The sequence below is a fragment of the Capricornis sumatraensis genome, chromosome 22 (assembly GCF_032405125.1).
Source record: "Capricornis sumatraensis isolate serow.1 chromosome 22, serow.2, whole genome shotgun sequence".
NCBI lineage: Eukaryota > Metazoa > Chordata > Mammalia > Artiodactyla > Bovidae > Capricornis > Capricornis sumatraensis.
The window spans coordinates 33,139,942-33,160,027 of NC_091090.1; the positions used below are offsets into that span (position 1 = coordinate 33,139,942).

Genomic DNA, 20,086 nt, shown 5'->3' on the forward strand with positions numbered 1-20,086 from the left:
AGCTTCTGGAGCAATTGTCTTTTCAGGCAATGGTTCAAAAGTAGTTGCTCAAAGGCCTGCACAGAGACAGGGAGAAGGGCAGTATGAATTATTTGATTACTTTCTACTCAGGGGCTCAAGGGTGAGATTTTTTCCCTTCTATATTTAAAAAAAATACAAAGTTTAGTAATCTGTTTTAATCATTCATACCCATAATTTATTTTCTCTATTTTTCTTTCCCAACTTGTTCATATTTTGTATCTGATTAGAACTTTATATTATAAATATTACATAAATACTGAACACCTTCTACTCAAAATATCTTTGCTAAGTATTATGAGATTATTTTATCCTTGCTCTCAAAGACTACACATTTATTACATTTTCTGCATGGATTTTTATATAAATTACTGTTCAATAACATTCTCTTTTTCTTTTTTCCTTTTGTTCTCATTTCTATGTTTTTGTATCTCAATTTGTCTGAATATCTTTCTCCCATCCCTTAGTCTTCATTCCTCTCTCTTCATCTTCCCTTTCTCTGCTTCATTCCACCTTTCCACTATCTCTCTTGATTTTTGAGCTTGAATTATTCCTCAGACACTTTATGATATGTGATCTAAGGAAGTTATTTAAACTTGCTGTTCTTATTTATTTCTTTAGATTATCTTTTGAAAAATGGAGGGGAGGTGGAGGAATCATAGAACCTCCCAATGCCTGTTGGAGAAACTAAATATGGGGACTTCCCTGGTCATCCAGTGGTTAAGACTCTGCCCTCCCAAGGCAGGGTGTGGGTTCCATGCCTGGTCAGGGAACTAAGATCTCATATGCCATGTGTGGGATGTGCCAAAAAAATAAAGTAATGTGAAGAGAGTTCCTGGCCCATAGTAACTGCTCAGTGTTTATTATGTATCATAATCCTGATGATGATACTTTTCAGTTGATTGTTGCAGCAGCAAAACATCAAAATATAGAAGCAAAGTTTTACAGAGAATATGTTATATCATTTAGAAAAAAGAAATGTCATATATTTACATTTTCTCCCTTGAAAAGTAATTTGACCCACTTCTCATTACTTTAAATAATCTATCTTTATATTGCAGTACAGACATATCAGTTTTTAATATGCTTTTCTTCCCATAAAACCTGAGGTTACAAAACAAATTTGAATTATGTACTATCTATTATTTATCTTTCCAGCAGATTAAAAGAAGGTTTGGGGAAATATTCTTTCCACTCAATCACTGGTGGTATTTTCTTAACATCCTAAAGAAAGATGACGGGCCTTTGTGCCTTTTCCTTCTTTCTCCCTTTTTCTGTTGTTAATTTTTAAAGATTCTGTACTCTTTTCCTTCACCTTCATGCTTTTCTGTTCCCTACCAGTTTTCCTATTTGTGTAGCATAACAAAATCTGTCAGCTCTTCAACTTTAATACACTTAACGCTTGATATACTTTTTACATTTCTAAGTATTTTCATTTACAATAAGCTTTTGCCAAGAGAGTCTCCCAACAAGACACACAGAAGGAAAATAATCAAAGTTAAAGATTTGAAATAGATTTTACAAGTCTATGCCTTTCAGTGACTCCCTTTAGCTGCCAGTCCTTCAAGAAATGTAAAATCTTGGACTCCATTCTCTCATCCAAATCAATGTTTGATAAAGTATTACTTATGCCAACATTTAAATAAAAGTATTCCTTTTCCAAAACAGTTACTTCCCTGGTGGCTTAAATGGTACAGAATCTGCTAGTACTGCAGGAGACTTGGGTTTGATCCCTGGGTTGGGAAGATCCCCTGGAAGAGGGCAAGACAACCCACTCCAGTATTTTTGCCTAGAGAGTCCACATGGACAGAGGAGCCAGGGAGGCTACAGTCCATGGGGTCACAAAGAGTCAGACATGACTGAGCAACTAAGCACACAAACTAAATTATCACAATTCTCATGGCAAATTTCAGGCACTGTATCTATCACTTTATTCGTAGTTTATTCCTTATATACCAAATCATTTCACAAACATAGACTTAAGAAAATGTACATATAGACAATGGATAGAAAGAAATTTTAATCAGAGATCCATAAACTAAACAGACATTGTTGAGCAGTAGCAGCAGCAAAGCTCTGCTTGACTGAGTTCTTACCATGTAACTTGATAATTTGATAAGTGGCTTATCTTATTTAATCCTCACACATACAAAAATGTATCAGGTGATGAAATATGTCTGAGTCATCTTCCTATATTTTGTCAGCAATTGTGCATATATTTTTATCACTTTAAAATAATTTTTAAAATGAAAATGTGAACTAGAGGAAATCAAATGCATGGAAATGAAATGTGTTGAAAACATTTAAAATCATACGGTAAAGAATCTGCCAGCAAGGCAGAAGACCCAAGTTTAATCCCTGGGTTGGAAGATCCCCTGGAGAAGGGCATGGCAACATACTCCAATATTCTTGCCTGGAGAATTCCATGGATAGAGGAGCCTGGCAGGCTACAGTCCATGGGGGTCACAAAGAATCAAACACCACTGAGTGACTAATATTTTCACTTTCTTTTCAAAAATAATACATTGTGTCAAATGGACCACTCAAGCCAAGATTCTAAGAAAAATTATGATATGCCCTGATATTTACAATCTATTATATGAATTCATAGGGGTGAATTCTTAATCTCAGTCTAATAGAGTTTCAACAACATAATATCATGCAGCTTTTAACATCAGTATATATTTTTACTTTTACACAGCTGCTGGAAGATATTTCCTGAATATTCTGGTCCTATTGTTTTCTATCGATCCACCCTACTCTTACCCACCTATCATGAATCACATTTGATTTTATCGAAATACTAGAAGTAGGTTTATTTGAAGTTCTCTCAATCAATAGTTCTCATTAGTATCTCTTACGGGATAGTAATCTACAAGAACTCACAAACACAAATATTTTGAAAGGAATTAAGATGCACAAGATCCTTCATATCTCATATTTTTATTTTACTTAGCTTTTTTTTTCTTTAAAATGATATCAATTTTTGAAAATCCATATATACCCTCTGAGCCTCTATTCTTTTCCTTTATTTTTTGTAAACTTTTGCAAACTAGAATTGATATGTTAGCCTTTGATTATGAATCTGAGTTCAATATTTAGTAGGAGAAACAAGTTAATGTTTTAAAAAGTCTGAGTTGATGAGTTTCCCATCTCCAAAATCAAAATACCTCCTATTCCATCCTATGACTTTTATCTACTTCCAGTAACTTTCGGCTTGTGTTCCTTGTATAAAGCTAGATTATTGTACTTTTCCTGGTTTTCTTTGTCTTTTAAAAGATACTCTCTGTATGTATATATCTATTTATATTTCTATCTAATACATTTGTGTCTCCGTGCATCTATCTAAGCTCTTGTCTAATTACAAATCATTGGAAGAGATATCCTCTGCCCTATTCTGGATCAAATATTCTCAAAAGATTCTTGGGTAGGAAGAGAGAGTCTTAGTTTAGTTCATATTCACTATGCAAAACACCACAAGAATTCTCTTTATATTTATTTCTGTTGAGATTGTCTTCTCACAAACATCAACTTTGCCTGTGCTTTTCTTTTAGCTCATCTCCTCTGCTTCTGGGACAACATCTAGAGGAGATTCTGTGGAGAGCCAATGCATCCCAATTAATGTGGCTACAAATGTAGAATACAATATTTACATCTCGCCTTCTAAAACAGATGCCTCTTGTGAAGTATATCTCGATGCACAGCCCATCTCTGATTTCAGCAGAACTTTAGGGGACAGTTCTGTGTGAACTCAGATTCATCTCATCTACCCTGACAGTCTCTTAGCTCAAGCATGCTGCATATGCCTTCCCGGTTGGCCCCAAGGCCTTGTATAACACTGTGCGAGTTTAATTGGCACAAAGACAAGTGCTGCCCCCAAATGCAAGATATTTAATGACCCTAGAGGGAACTTTCAAACAAGGGAGAATGGTAGCAAGTGGATAAGTGTTCCAGCAAACCTTCCTTCATGTGAAAAAATCTTATGTTTTCCAGGAGGTCCTGGGAGAACTGATTTTCCATTGCACACATTGACTAATATGCCCTAATATTGTCTGTTTTTCTTACCTGTATCAATTTTCCTGTCTTTCACTCATTATTCTTGAAGTTAGTTGCTTGAATCTAATTTCTATTCTCAAGCTCTGCCTTCTGGAGGACCTAAATGGAATTGGTCTGAAAGCAGTATTTGAAAGCAGACTTTTAGAAGAGTATTCAGGCAATAAGTCACTCACTAGTCAAGTTGTGACAAGCCTTCCACTGATAGGGGTAAATGGAATAGTGGTAACTCAACATGCTCTAACATTACTATTACTAATAGTCTTACATGTTGTGGTTTGGCATACAGATAGAAGGGAACATTGGAGTACATCTAGCCTTTGAAAGATATGAGGGTAATGATACTTAGATAATTGTCAACATTGCTGGCTTTCATTGACTATCTTGGAAGCCTTGGGAAAAAAAACACAAACACAAAGAGTAGTATGTTCCAGTCAGTCAGCCAATTATAGCCTAAGGCTATGGTTCTCAAACTGTTGGTTCAAACACAGATATCTGAGCCCCACATCCAGAGTTTACGATTCTTTAGGTTTGGAGTAAGGCCCAAGAATTGGCATTTCTAATAAAGTCCTAGTTGATGATAATGCAGCAGGTCCAGGGAGCAACTTTAACTACAACTAGGGAAAGCTATAAAAGCAAGTAAACTTCCATGGAAGCACTTAAAGAGATTTTCATATCCTACATAGGATAGAGTGTTGAAAATCAGACCCAGGACTTGATTATAAGACTGACAGGACTGCAAAGAAGAAAAAATGCATGTCTCAACAGACTGTTTATATTAAAGTCAGGACTCTGAAAGGGATGAAGCCGTAACTTTACACCTAAGATGGTGGATCTGTGTACAATTGCACCTCAAAAACATGAACTTCCATCCAGACTTCTCTGAACCTCTAAAACTGACAAAAGCAGTCTCTTCCCTCTTGTTAGAGGAGAGAAAACTCCACTTGCCAGAGATCATGTAAACTTGTTCCTTGCAAGATGCTTCAGACCTTCTCACGGTCTCTCATTGTCCTACTCAACAACTCCAGAGCAATAACTATGATCCCGACTATAAGACAAAATAGAGTATTCTAAAATCTACTGTATCTGGCTAACATGTACTATCAGTAACCTCTCTTAGAGGAGAAACAGAATACAAACCTGGGTATGGAAAAGTTTATAGACATTAGAACACTTTTGTAGTACTTAGGAATTCAACTTCTTGAAAGGAATGCTGGATTCAGTTCTAATATATTAATACTTCAGGGATGTAGTATAAAACTTTCATAAATTTATATGTTCATTGGTAGGACTGATGTTGAAGCTAAAATTCCAACACTTTGGCCACTTGATGAGAAGAGCTGACTCATTTGAAAAGACTCTGATGTTGGGAAAGATTGAGGTCAGGAGGAGAAGGGGATGACAGAGGATGAGATGGTTGGATGGCCTCACCAACTCAATGGACATGGGTTTAGGTGGACTCCAAGTGTTGATGACAGACAGGGAGGCCTGGTGTGCTGCGGTTCATGGGGTTGCAAAGAGTCGGACACGACTGAGCAACTGAACTGAACTGATGTACAGTGAATATGATAGCATTGCTATAGTTGCCTTGACAGAATAATAAAGTGTAACATGGCTCAGAGTTAGGAATGTTAGAATGGATTTATAATGTACCAACAGAGAATCTATCATCTAACCACACTTCCTGTGATGTTACAGAGAACACACTCTATTAAGTGACTAGAGAATGTACTAGTAAAGGGGCAAAGTATTTTGGGGAAGCTTAATGTCCTTTGCAGACCAAGGTTAACAATAGGAGATGTTTTCAAGAAACTGAGATCCTTGCTAAGAATGTGAATGATAAAATTTCAAACAAGCAGAGGCAAAATGGCAGCTCTTCAATACCCAAATCCGGCTACAATTAACCGAATGGACAGCGGGCTGGCTCAGCAGTAAGAGAACCTTAATACACAAATATCTATGGTGATGGCTAATACATTATAATTTTCCTAGGGTTGAGACATATGTAGAGACAATTACAAATTTGCTGGAGTAGATATGTCAAAAATATTGAGTTGGTGAAATGGAAATGGGAACAGTAATAAAAATAATGATCCTTCACCCAGCTCTCATATCTAGTCTGTTCTCAGACCTAGATTCCATCAGTTAAAGGTCCCTTAAGAAAGAACTTTGAAATGCCACTTCAAGAATATACAGTAAATATTCTACTTAGCTTTTCTCCAATGCATTCTAAGGCTTCCCTTATCGCTCAGCTGGTAAAGAATCCACCTGCAATGCAGGAGACTTGGGTTTGATCCTTGGGTTGAGAAGATCCCCTGGAGAGGGGAAAGGATACTCACTCCAGTATAGTGGCCTGGAGAATTCCATGGACTGTATAGTTCATGGGGTCACAAAGAGTCAGACACGACTGAGCGACTTTCACTTTCACTTTTTAAATGCAACCTATGGCCATTTACCAAATTAACTGAACAAGGGGAAAGACAAGTACTGAGACCAAAGTGTGAGGGCCATCCAATATTGAGTCTTATTTGATACAGGACATGAAAAATGTCATAATGACCCCCAATGATAGCAAAGGCTTAGAGGCATAGGAGATAAATGGAGTCTTGGCCTAAGTTCAGTTTACAATTAGTCCAGAAGGCTTGTGGACTTGCTCCATGGTATTTAATGGTCTCTTAATGCATAATGAGGACAGATATATTTAGCCAATGGAAGAATTCTCTTATTGATGTCTTAATGGAATAAAAGCCAAGGGAAAATCCATAGACCTGCCTGTCATCAGCCAAAATCAGAAGCAATACTGTGTCCTGAATAAAATGCATGGATTAGTTCAGACTTTGAACCAGAAGATGGAGAATAAATTGATAAAGGCTTCCATCTACTTAGTACCAGAGGTACTAAGGCACATGAAAGTGCATAACCTTAAACCTAACAAATGGTTGCCCCATTTGCAGCTGTGTATCTGTTGTAGAATCTTAACAAGAAAAGATTAATATAGGCTCTAGCATATGGTTGATCTATTAAGTGTATCATTTTCAATCCCCATCAGTACAGAGAATTAAAAGCAATTTACATATATGTGAGGACAACAGGACATACTCACTGTCCCACCTTGGATCTAAATCAACTCTCCCTTTTCTGATAAAATATAGTCATGAAAATCTTGACTGTCCTGATATTTCACAGAACATAATTATTCCACAATGTTGATGATAGCATCCTAATCAGATCCAAGTGAAAGTGAAAGTTGCTCAGTTGTGTCAACTCTTAGTTTATACACAGTCCATGGAATTCTTCTGGCCAGAATACTGGAGTGGGTAGCTTATCCCTTCTCCAGCAGATCTTCCCAACCCAGGAATCAAACTGGGGTCTCCTCTATTGCAGGTGGATTCTCATCAACTGAACTGCCAGGGAAGCCCTAAATCAGATCTAAAGAGCAAGAAATTGCAAGAAGTCTGAATATATTATGGCATGCATGTCAAAGGGTGGAAGATAAACCGTACAAAGATTTAGGGCCCTCTACATTAAATGAAGTTTCAGAAGTTCAATCATCTTAGGTGTGCTTGTACATTCTCTCTAATATTAAGAAAAATGTATTTAATTTTTGCTACTTAACTCAAAGAGGCTCGATGTTTGATGGAATCCAGTGGATTTGGAGGCAGCGCATGCCACATGGGATATTCTGCTATAAACTGTCAGGTGACTGAGAAGGCTGTAAGTTATAAATGGAGCTAAGAGCAAGAGAGAGATTTCTAGCAGGTAGAAGCAGTGCTGAAAGCTATCATGTTGCTTGAAACATGTAACAAAATATATTTGTGGTGCTAGTGGTATCCGTAACAGGTAAGCACTTTTCATATGGTATCTCTGAAAGCCAAAAAAAAAAAAAAAAAAAGTGGCATACAGACTTTTAGAGTCTTGGACCAGGGAAATGCCTCACACAAGAGAAAATTAAATGTATTATGTTGGTGTAAAAGTAATTGCTGCTTTTCGGTGTTGAACTCTGTTGTTTGATATTGAAATACATTCTTAAATAAATGTGGTTATGTTATACATCATTTTAATTGGCATTTCTCACTTTATGATTTTTGCTAATGACATTACTTGCTGTTTACTTTATATTTATTTTACACTATAGAAATGATGTTAGACAAAAAGCAAATCTGAGCGATTCTTTTTATTCAAGTTCAAAATGGGTTGTAGGTAGCGGAGACAACTCACAACACCAGCCCACTTGGCCCAGGAACTTCTAACAAACGTACAGTGCAGTGGTGGTTCAAGAAGTTTTGCAAAGGAGACAAGAGCTTTGGGGATGAGGAGCAAAGTGACTGGCCATCAGAAGTTGACAACAACAAATTGAGTGCAATCATCAAAGCTGATCCTCTTACAACTACATGAAAATTTGCCCAAGAACTCAATGTCGACCATTCTGTGGTCATTTGGCATTTGAGGAAAATCAGAAATGTGAAAAAGCTCAAGTGGGTGCCTCATGAGCTGACTGTAAATCAACAAAATCATCGTTTTGAAGTGTCATCTACTCTTATTCTACACAACAATAAACTATTTCTCAATCAGATTATGATGTGCAACAAAAAATGGATTTTATGTGATAATGGACGATGACCAGCTCTTGGTTGCACTGAGAAGCTCCAAAGCACTTCCCAAAGCCAAGTTTGCACCAAAAAAAAAAAAAAAAAAAAAGGCCATGATCACTGTTTGGTGGTCTGCTGCTGGTCTAATCCACGCTATAGCTTTCTGAATCTCAGGGAAACTATTACATCTGAGAAACATGCTCAGCAAATCGATGAGAGGCACCAAAAACTGTAATGCCTGCAGCCAGCATTGGTCAACAGAAGAGGCCCAATTCTTCTCCAAGACAATGGCCATGTCATACAACCAAACTTCAAAAGTCGAAGGAATTGGGCTACAAAGTTTTGCCTCATTTGCCATAACCACCTGACCTCTCGCCAATCGAATACCACTTCCTCAAGATTTTGACAACCTTTTGCAAGGAAACCACTGTCACAACCAGCAGGAGACAGAAAATCATTTCCAATACACTGAATCCCAAAGCACAGATTTTTATGCTACAGAAGTAAACAGACTTGGACTTCCCTGATAGCTCAGTTGGTAAAAAATCTGCCTTCAATGCAGGACACCCTGTTTGGTTCTTGGGTTGGAAAGATCCACTGGAGACAGGATAGGCTACCCATTCCAGTATTCTTGGGCTTCCCTTGGGGCTCAGCTGGTAAAGAATCCGCCTGCAATGCAGGAGACACAGGTTCAATCCTTCAGGTGGAAAGATCCCCTGGAGAAGGGAAAGGCTACTCACTCCAGTATTCTAGCCTGGAGAATTCCAGGAACTGGGTCGCGAAGAATCGAACACGATGGAGAGACTTTCACTTTCACTAAACAGACTTATTTGTCATTGGCAAGAATGTGTTGCTTGTAATGGCTCCTATTTTGATTAATGAAGATATTTAAGCCTGGTTATAATACTTTAAAAATATTTACAGTCCAAAACCATAATTGCTTTTGCACTAAGCTAATACTTTCAAAGCTCCTATTCTGATGTAGTATAGACGTCAAGTGATTATGCAACTGGGGCTTCCTATTAAGCTCGATATTGTCAGATCCACCATTGCATAGGGTTGGATTCATGCAGTAAAAGTTCAACATACAACTGGAAACCAAACATTTGGATCTGACCAGAGCATGTCCAGAGGACATACATTACGTGAACTAATGGCACATATACCAATCACCTACCTCTGTTATCAGTGCTGCACTCTTAAACTATACTTTATGGCCTCATGAGGATCCCCAAATGACCAATGTTGGAGCAAAAAAAAAAAAAAATTCAGGACTTACGACACAATTGCACTCATCTCACACTCTAGCAAAGCAATGCTCAAAATTCTCCAAGCCAGCTTTCAACAGTACATGAACCATGAACTTCCAGATGTTCAAGCTGGATTTAGAAAAGTCAGAGGAACCAGACATCAAATTGCCAACAACCGTTGGATCATCAAAAAAGCAAGAGAGTTCCAGAGTAATACTTTTTCTGCTTTATTGACTATGCCAAAGCCTTTGACTGTGTTGATCACAACAAACTGTCTTAAAGAGATGGGAATACCAGACCACCTGACCTGCCTCCTGAGAATACTGTATACAGGTCAAGAAGCAACAGTTAGAACCAGACAGAGAACAACGGGCTGGTTCCAAATTGGGAAAGGAGTATAACAAGGCTGTATATTGTCACCCTGTTTATTTATTTTATGTGCAGAATACATCATGCAAACGGCTGGGTTGGGTAAAGCACAAGCCAGAATCAAATAGTAATAATCACAGCTATGAAGATGATACCACCCTTATGGCAGAAAGTGAAGAGGAACTAAAGAGCCTCTTGTTGAAAATGAAAGAGAAGAGTGAAAACCTGGTTTAAAACTCAACACTGAAAAAACAAAGACTGTGACATCCAGTCCCATTCTGTTCAGTTCAGTCGCTCAGTCGTGTCCGACTTTTTGAGACCCCATGAATCGCAGCACGCCAGGCCTCCCTGTCTATCACCAACTCCCGAAGTTCACTCAGACTCATATCCATCGAGTCAGTGATGCCATCCAGCCATCTCATCCTCTGTCATCTCCTTCTCCTCCTGCCCCCAATCCCTCCCAGAATCAGAGTCTTTTCCAATGAGTCAACTCTTCGCATGAGGTGGCCAAAGTACTGGAGTTTCAGCTTCAGCATCATTCCCTCCAAAGAAATCCCAGGGCTGATCTCCTTCAGAATGGACTGGTTGGATCTCCTTGCAGTCCAAGGGACTCTCAAGAGTCTTCTCTAGCACCACAGTTCAAAAGCATCAATTCTTCGGCACTCAGCTTTCTTCACAGTCCAACTCTCACATCCATACATGACCACTGCAAAAAACATAGCCTTGACTAGACGGATCTTTGTTGGCAAAGTAATGTCTCTGCTTTTCAATATGCTATCGAGGTTGGTCATAACTTTTACTTCATGGCAAATAGATGGGGAAACAATGGAAACAATGAGAGACTTTATTTTCTTGGGCTCCAAAATCACTGCAGATGGTGACTGCAACCATGAAATTAAAAGACACTTGCTCCTTGGAAGAAAAGCTATGGCCAACCTAGACAGCATATTAAGAAGCTGAGATATTACTTTGCCAACAGAGGTCTGTCTAATCAAAGCTTTGGTTTTTCCAGTAGTCATGTATGGATGTGAGAGTTGGGTATAAAGAAAGCTGAGTGCAGAACTGATGCTTTTGAACTGTGGTGTTGGAGAAGACTCTTGAGAGTCCCTTGGACTGCAAGGATATCAAACCAATCAATGCTAAAGGAAATCAACCCTGAATATTCATTGGAAGGACTGAAGCTGAAACTCCAATACTCTGGCCACCTGATGCAAAGAACTGACTCTTTGGTAAAGACCCTGATGATGGGAAAGGGCAGGAGGAGAAGGGGACGATAGAGGATGAGATGGTTGGGTGGTATCACTGACTCACTGCACATGAGTTTGAGCAAGCTCTGGGAGTTGGTGAAGTACAGGGAAGCCTGGCATCCTGCAGTCCATGGGGTCACAAAGAGTCAGACACGACTGAGAGACTGAACTGAACAATAGGGACAAGTATTAAAAGTGTAATAATTTAGAAAATAATTATATTCTACATGGATGATTTTACAATTTATAAAAAAATGCATTATACAAAAGAGAAACAAGTGAAAACAAATACATTAAACTACTAGCAAAAGGTGTCTTTGAGATTATATCTATGCTGATGTTCAGTTCAATTTCATCACACCATCTTGGGTGAGCACATATCAAGTTATAAATCAACTTATTTTCAAAAACTATTGCTGTTCCAGTTCCATACATTTCTACTACAGTTGACCCTTGAACAATGCAAGAGTTAGGAGTGCTGACTCCACACTCAGACAAAAATCTATGACTTTTGACGTTCTAAACTTAAGTGCTACTAGCCTACTGTTGACTTATTGATAATATAAACAGTTTATTAACACCTGTTATGTGTATTCTATAATGTATTCTTTATGACAAAGGAAGCTAGAGAAAAGAAAATGATATTTAAAAAGCATTGTTCAGTTCAGTTCAGTTCAGTCGCTCAGTCATGTCTGACTCTTTGCAACCCATGGACTGTAGCCTGCCAGGCTCCTCCGTCGATGGGATTTTCCAGACAAGAATACTGGAGTGGGTTGCCATTTCCTTCTCCAGGGGATCTTCCAGACCCAGGGATTGAACCCAAGTCTCCCTCATTACAGGCAGATGCTTTACCATCTGAGCCACCAGGGAAGCCCCAAAAAAGCATAAGGAAGAGAAAATACATTTACAGTATGTACTGTATATATCGATACCATAAGTTTACATCCTCTGTTTACAAGATGAATCATCTGTCAGTACCTACATTAATATTGCCTTATATGATACAAAACACTGTATACATGTATTACTAGAAATCAAAAAATAAAAAGAATTCAAAAAATAAATTCATATTTATTTAAAGGTATAATGACTTATACACTGATAAAAAAGGAGCTAGATAATTACTTTATGTTTTATAAATAAATAGCTGATATAATTTCTGCACAGTAGCCTATCTTATACACTAATAAGTGAATCATTATAAAATGTTTTTGGTATACGTTATACAGTCATAGTCATAATACAGTATTTTTTTTAAAAAAAACTACTTACCTGTGATGATAGGCTGAAACATAGTTTCTTTAACTGTGAAAGAGAGAAAAAAGTATCAGTTCAGTTCAGTTTAGTTCAGTTGCGTCCAACTCCTTGCGACCCCATGAACTGCGTCATGCCAGGCCTCCCTGTCCATCACGAACTCTGAGTTCACTCAAAGAGATCTCTTCAAGAAAATTAGAGATACCAAGGGAACATTTCATGCAAAGATGGGCTCGATAAAGGACAGAAATGGTATGGACCTAACAGAAGCAGAAGATATTAAGAAAAGGTGGCAAGAATACACAGAAGAACTGTACAAAAAAGATCTTCATGACCAAGATAATCACGATGGTGTGATCACTCACGTAGAGCCAGACAATTTGGAATGTGAAGTCAAGTGGGCCTTAGAAAGCATCACTATGAACAAAGCTAGTGGAGGTGATGGAATTCCAGTTGAGCTATTTCAAATCCTGAAAGATGATGCTGTGAAAGTGCTGCACTCAATATGCCAGCAAATTTGGAAAACTCAGCAGTGGCCACAGGACTGGAAAAGTTCAGTTTTCATTCAAATCCCAAAGAAAGGCAATGCCAAAGAATGCTCAAACTAACTCACAATTGCACTCATCTCACATGCTAGTAAAGTAATGCTCAAAATTCTCCAAGCCAGGCTTCAGCAATATGTGAACTGTGAACTTCCAGATGTTTAAGCTGGTTTTAGAAAAGACAGAGGAACCAGAGATCAAATTGCCAACATCCTCTGGATCATGGAAATTCATGATCTGGATCCAAGAGAATTCCAGAAAAACATCTATTTCTGCTTTATTGACTATGCCAAAGCCTTTGACTGTGTGGATCACAATAAACTGTGGAAAATTCTGAAAGAGATGGGAATACCAGACCACCTAACCTGCCTCTTGAGAAACCTATATGCAGGTCAGGAAACAACAGTTAGAACTGGACATGGAACAACAGACTGGTTCCAAATAGGAAAAGGAGTACATGAAAGCTGTGTATTGTCACCCTCCTTATTTAACTTCTATGCAGAGTACATCATGAGAAACTCTGGGCTGGAGGAAGCACAAGCTGGAATCAAGATTTCCAGGAGAAATATCAATAACCTCAGATATGCAGATGACACTACCCGTATGGCAGAAAGTGAAGAGGAACTAAAAAGCCTTTTGATGAAAGTGAAAGAGGAGAGTGAAAAAGTTGGCTTACTGTATGATAATGTAATTCTTTGAAAGCAAAGTTACAAGCAATAAAAAAAGTAAATTATTAATTTTATATTAAGTATCACTCACACCTATATGAGGATATGCTATCCTCTTCCACACAAGTCTTACACACAATGCTCTATACTTATATTTTTATATATTAATTGAAAAAAATCTGTGTATAAGTGGATTTTGCAGCTCACGCCCATGTTGTTGGAGAGCCAGCTGTAATTCTGCTCCAGTGAATTCATGCTAACCTTAAATTTATGTGTTAATTTTTATGTTGGAACTTTGTATGATATAGTTTTTTTTAACGTGGAGCTCTCTAGCAGGTTTCGACCAAACACATTCATCACAAAACCAATAACAATAGAAATACTATTATCCCATATATACCATTTGTGGTCTCGGTATTTTACCCTGAGACTATTTAAAAGAATGGATTAAAAGTTCATGTAGACTTGTGTTTTCCTGATTAAACAATTCCAAGCTTATTTTTCATGATTAGTTATGCCTCATGATTTATTTTCAATCTAGTTTTTAATATGTGTGAACCACCTATGGGCCAGTATTATGCTACCTGTACAGGTGGGAATAGAGTTCACATGGTTTCACTCTGGACACAATGACCAATTAAACTTGAGGGACTCTGGAATCCCTAGGGCTAAAAGAGCACAGAGCATTGTATAAACAGTAAGCCCTTCAGTTAAAGGTTAAACCCTCTCTCCATGACTCTGTCAGCGTTGCTGGTATTTATAAAATCAGCTTCTCATTGTATTAGGAATTTGGTGAGAAGAGCCAGGCTCAATCAAAAACACCTGAATGACTGAAGACACTATATCTAATATACTTTTACCTCAACATATGAACTTTTCTCATATGTTTTTGAAGCAGTCCAATTATGTGCTAATTTCATTCTGAGTCTATGGGCAATATGTAGCTGAATAAGAAATTCACAAGAGGTGAAATGTCAAAAAGTCACTGCATTTTTCATCTTGTCTTTGGGCTAAACTTCCTTCAAAACATGGCACAAAGAATGGGGCAGACATCTTTTCAACACAAGAAAAAAGAAAAGGTGAGTGATGTCTGCTGACGAGAATTATGTTATTACCATTGAGTGGGAAAGATCTCTCAAGATCATTTCATATACTTCCCTGTCTTTAGGTTGCTTCACAGTAAGTGACCAGAGTTCAGTTTGCTTCTTGGGAATCTTGAAATAAAGGTCAAATATTTTCAGTGGCTCCAAAAATACTTGCTATCATTTCACTCCTTTGAATGAATGTTTGCCCATTATATTGTCATTTTAAAAAAAAAGAGAGAGTCAGCAGGATTTTTAAGCAAAAAAATAAATAAATAAAATTAGGAGTATTTCAGGATTCTTTTAATTAGTAGAGAATATAGAAATGGGAGAAGTGTTATGATGACAGTGGGATGAAAATATCCTTTTCAAAGGGCAAGTTCATTTTTCTGATAATGTAAAAAGGGAACTAATGAATGAGCTGACATTAGTGTCATACAAAATGTGGGAAGAGTATTGAGTAGAAGATGTGAAAAACAGAAATAGGAAAAAGATAGCTGATGAGTAAAGCATTTTTATCTCCCATGCCCAAAGGCAACTCAATATCTCCTACTAACCGTTGACTTGACTGTCGTTTAAATGGAAACGATGTTTGCAGTATTACACTAGAAACAAAGAAAAAATGACTTGTACATTTAATCATTTCATACTATAATATTATAAAATTATAATAAGTTTTGGTTCCACCAATAGTAAGTTGGTCGTCTGTTTTTTCATATACATGAAAAGTGGAGATAATGATATATTATTTCTATTAATACTTACTGATAATGATTAATGCTCTTGATGCTATTAGTGATAACTAGTTCACATTCACTAAATGGTTACTATGTTCCAGAGCTGTCCTAAGTTCAGATGTGTAGGCATTGCTGAGTTAGATATACAATAACTCTCATTATCAATACAGAATCTTTGAATTTTGACCACAAGGATATTCACCAATTTGCCCAGAACCATATTCAGACAGTAAAGAATCTGCCTGCAATGCCAGAGACCTGGGTATGATCCCTGGGTTGGGAAGATCCCCTGGAGAAGGGAATGGCTACCCACTCCAGTACTCTTGCCTGGAGAATCCCATGGACAGAGGATCCTGGCAGGCTACAGTCCATGGGGTCTCAAAGAGTTGGACTCAACTGAATAACTAACATTTTCACTTTCGCTTATACAGATCAGATATAAAATGTTGGGAGAGTCTAGCTACAGAGGCAATGTTCTGAAAAGCTAACTTTTAAGGCGATTTTTTAAAAAAACATTACCTAGTGAGTAGACATTGTAGCATTTCCCTGTTTTGATTTTTATTTATTGATGAAAAAGTTGCACATCTTTTCTAATTTCACTTTTGCATCATATTTTTTCTTCTCCAACATGTTTATTTATATACATTGCTCTTTTTTACTAGAGTTTTCATCTTTCCTCATAATTATTAGGTACCATTTTTGCCATAAACACTGCACATTTTCATCTTGCATTTATCCTTTATCACTGCATGAACTTATTCATGTGAAAATTTAAATGTACACACAAATAAGTCAAGTCATATCTTTTTCTATTTTTCCACTGAAAGTGTATTATTGGTATTTACTAAATAACAATGTATCTGTAGCTAAAAAGTCAAAATTAAAACTACATCTAATGGAAAGAACTACAGATCTTAGCACCATCTCTATTCATTCTCATGTAGACATCCCATGCTAAAGTTATAGTTTATGTATCAGTGTTACTAACTTGGGGGGGAAAGTATTCCATTCTGGTATAAAATATGTCAATTCTTCTTATTTTATCTTCTTTCTTAAGTCAATCTAAGCAGCACTATCTATTTTAGCACTATCCCACTAAATTCAAATAGGATAGGTCTCAGTTCAGTTCAGTTCAATTCAGTCACTTAGTCGTGTCTGACTCTTGGTGACCCCATGAATCGCAGCACGCCAGGCCTCCCTGTCCATCACCATCTCCCGGAGTTTACTAAGACTCACGTTCATCGAGTCCGTGATGCCATCCAGCCATCTCATCCTCGGTCGTCCCCTTCTCCTCCTGCCCCCAATCCCTCCCAGCATCAGAGTCTTTTCCAATGAGTCAACTCTTCACATGAGGTGGCCAAAGTACTGGAGTTTCAGCTTTAACGTCATTCCCTCCAAAGAAATCCCAGGGCTGATTTCCTTCAGAATGGACTGGTTGGATCTCCTTGCAGTCCAAGGGACTCTCAAGAGTCTAATGACAATTTAAACTCGCAAAGTAGGATGAAAGACTTTAGGTGCCCTTGGGTTATATAACTAAATAACTGAAAACTTCCACAGACTGAAGAAAATCAACTTTATTTGAGTTTTCATTCCTTGATTCCATTGACTAGCACAGTTGTGGCTTCCTTTTGTGCTTTCTCTATATTTAGGTGGAATTAAGGTATATATAAAAAAGAGAATGGCCTTTAAATCCTGGTTTTGAGTCTTGGCTTCAAGATTATAGAATGTGCAAATCATTTATTCTCAATGAGTTACAGTAGCAGTAAATTGTAGATCATATCTATTGTTAGGGTTTTGGTGAGAATTAGAATTATTTCAGTCACTAAGCAATGCCTGTCACATGGTAGTAAGTCAACAATTAGCTTATGCATTTTACAATTTTCATCAAGGTATTTGAAGGTGCCAGGAGATGTCAACTCTGAATATCATTATAAATCACAAATTAACCATAATTTTTTTTTTTACCATGAATCAAAGCATCTCATACTCATGATAGCTCTTTGTGGGAATGGATGTTCATATATGTCATTTAAGAGAGGCAACTCAAAATATACCAAGAAATTACTAATAAAACAAGTATAATTTCTTTAAATCAAGTTAAGATTTACATGATACTCTTATAACTTCTATATTACTCAGCATTTTGAGCTTGAATTAAAAATTATTTGATTAAAACAGCATTTATTCTTAAAATACTTATTAAGGTAAGTTAGAAGTTAAGCAAAGAAAGAAGAGTTGAATGAATTGAGCACATGTAACTGTCCATGTTTTACAATACAAGTTCATATTGTTGGCATTTAAATGTGATGATTTGCTTCATAAAGTCAAACATAAATACAAAAATAGAAGACTTGTTTTCTAACCATATGATATACATATTATATTTCACAGGAGTCTATCTAATTGACTAAATATTTGGCATTAAATGATTCACTATAATTATCCTAAATTCAGTCCTGTTCAATAAGAGTAGTCAATAATTATCTATTGACCACTTTACTATTTTATATTTTTTAGGAATGAAAATACGTGCATCATCATGAATTGGGCAAATGAGAGCTCCTTGAAAGAATTTGTACTACTTGGCTTTTCAGACAAGCCCTGGCTGCAAAAGCCCCTTTTTGTGTTACTATTAATATCATACACAACCACCATCTTTGGCAATGTGTCAATCATGATGGTGTGCATTCTGGATCCCAAGCTTCACACTCCCATGTATTTCTTTCTTGCTAATCTGTCCATCTTAGATCTCTGTTACACCACAAGCACAGTCCCTCATATATTGATGAATATTTCTCACAACAAGAAGACCATCAGCTATGCTGGCTGTGTGGCCCAGCTCATCACCTTCCTGGCCCTGGGTGCTACTGAGTGTCTCCTCCTTGCTGTTATGTCCTTTGACAGGTACGTGGCGATTTGCAGACCCCTCCACTATGTTGTCATCATGAACCCTTGGTTCTGCTTGAGGATGATAGCCTTCTCCTGGTTCACTGGCTTCAGCAACTCAGTGCTGCAGTCCTCCTTGACCCTTAACATGCCACGGTGTGGTCGTCAAGAAGTGGACCACTTTTTCTGTGAGGTTCCTGCCCTTCTCAAGTTGTCCTGTGCTGACACAAAGCCTATTGTTGCTGAGCTTTTTTTCTTCAGCGTGTTAATTCTGCTAATTCCAGTGACATTGATCCTCATCTCCTATGGCTTCATAGCTCAAGCAGTATTGAGAATCAAATCGGCAGAAGGACGACGGAAAGCTTTTGGGACGTGTGGGTCTCACATGGTTGTAGTCTCTCTCTTTTTTGGAACAGGCATATACATGTATCTACAACCACCTTCTTCCACCTCTAAGGACTGGGGGAAAATCGTTTCCCTCTTCTATGGGATATTCACACCCATGTTGAACCCCCTCATCTATAGCCTTAGAAATAAAGATATGAAGGAGGCCTTTAAGAGGCTGATGCTGTTAACATTTTACTATAAAAAGTAAGAAGTGTTCCATCATGATGAGAATCTTCTGAGTCTTTTTTTCTCTTGAAAATAGTAATAATGTTCAAACTAATTTTTCTATTTTTCAGGCTCTTACAAGTTTACGCAGTTAGGTCAACAGTTAGAAAATCTTCCTAACTTCAGGAAGCAATGCTGAGACCATAAGCTATATTTTTCTAAATTAAAAGTTCCTTTGCCTTCTATAAGGTTCCTCAATGAACTTTGTTTCTTGAGGCCAAGTCATGCTAATTCCCTCCTGTCAATGCCTGACTATTCAGAACACTTGGATGGTTTACCTTCCCACTTATACTATATGTTAGAGAACTATCTTGTCTACCACCTTAGTTAGGGAGTTCCATATCTTTCTGACTAAATGACCAGCAATCCCAAGACAGAAGTTTTCCCATAGCACACAAGTCCTCATATGCACGCTTCAGAACTGTTCCAAGCATGTAGTCTGTCCCAAATCTAGTAACAGCTGACTTTAAACTAGCTAAGTGTGTGCATCTCATCCTAGAAACTGGAAATATCAGTTAAATTTTTGAAATTTTTATTTATACATTTTTCACTGTGCTGGGTTTTTGTTGCTACACACAGGCTTCCTCTTGTTGGGGTGAGTGGGGCCTACACTGCGGTTGCAATGAGAGGACTTCTCTTGTTGTGGAGCACAAGTTCTAGGGCACGTGGGCTTCAGTAGTTGTGGCAAACGGGCTAAGTTGCTCTGTGGAATATGAGATCTTCCTGGGTCAGGGATCAAACCAGTGTCCCTTGCATTGCAAGGTGGGTTCTTAACCACT

General features: G+C 37.6%; 1 protein-coding gene across 1 annotated transcript; it reads left to right on the forward strand.

The window, feature by feature from the left end:
• Window positions 1-18,348: 18,348 nt before the first annotated feature.
• LOC138069571 (putative olfactory receptor 2B3) lies at window positions 18,349-19,290 on the forward strand. Its single transcript, XM_068960904.1, has one exon. It carries the CDS (start codon window positions 18,349-18,351, stop codon window positions 19,288-19,290), a length of 942 nt encoding a protein of 313 aa, XP_068817005.1.
• The last annotated feature ends 796 nt before the right edge of the window (window positions 19,291-20,086 follow it).

Excerpts from the sequence above, each read along its gene's own strand:
- LOC138069571 (XM_068960904.1), top strand. The coding sequence starts at position 18,349 with ATGAATTGGGCAAATGAGAGCTCCTTGAAAGAATTTGTACTACTTGGC.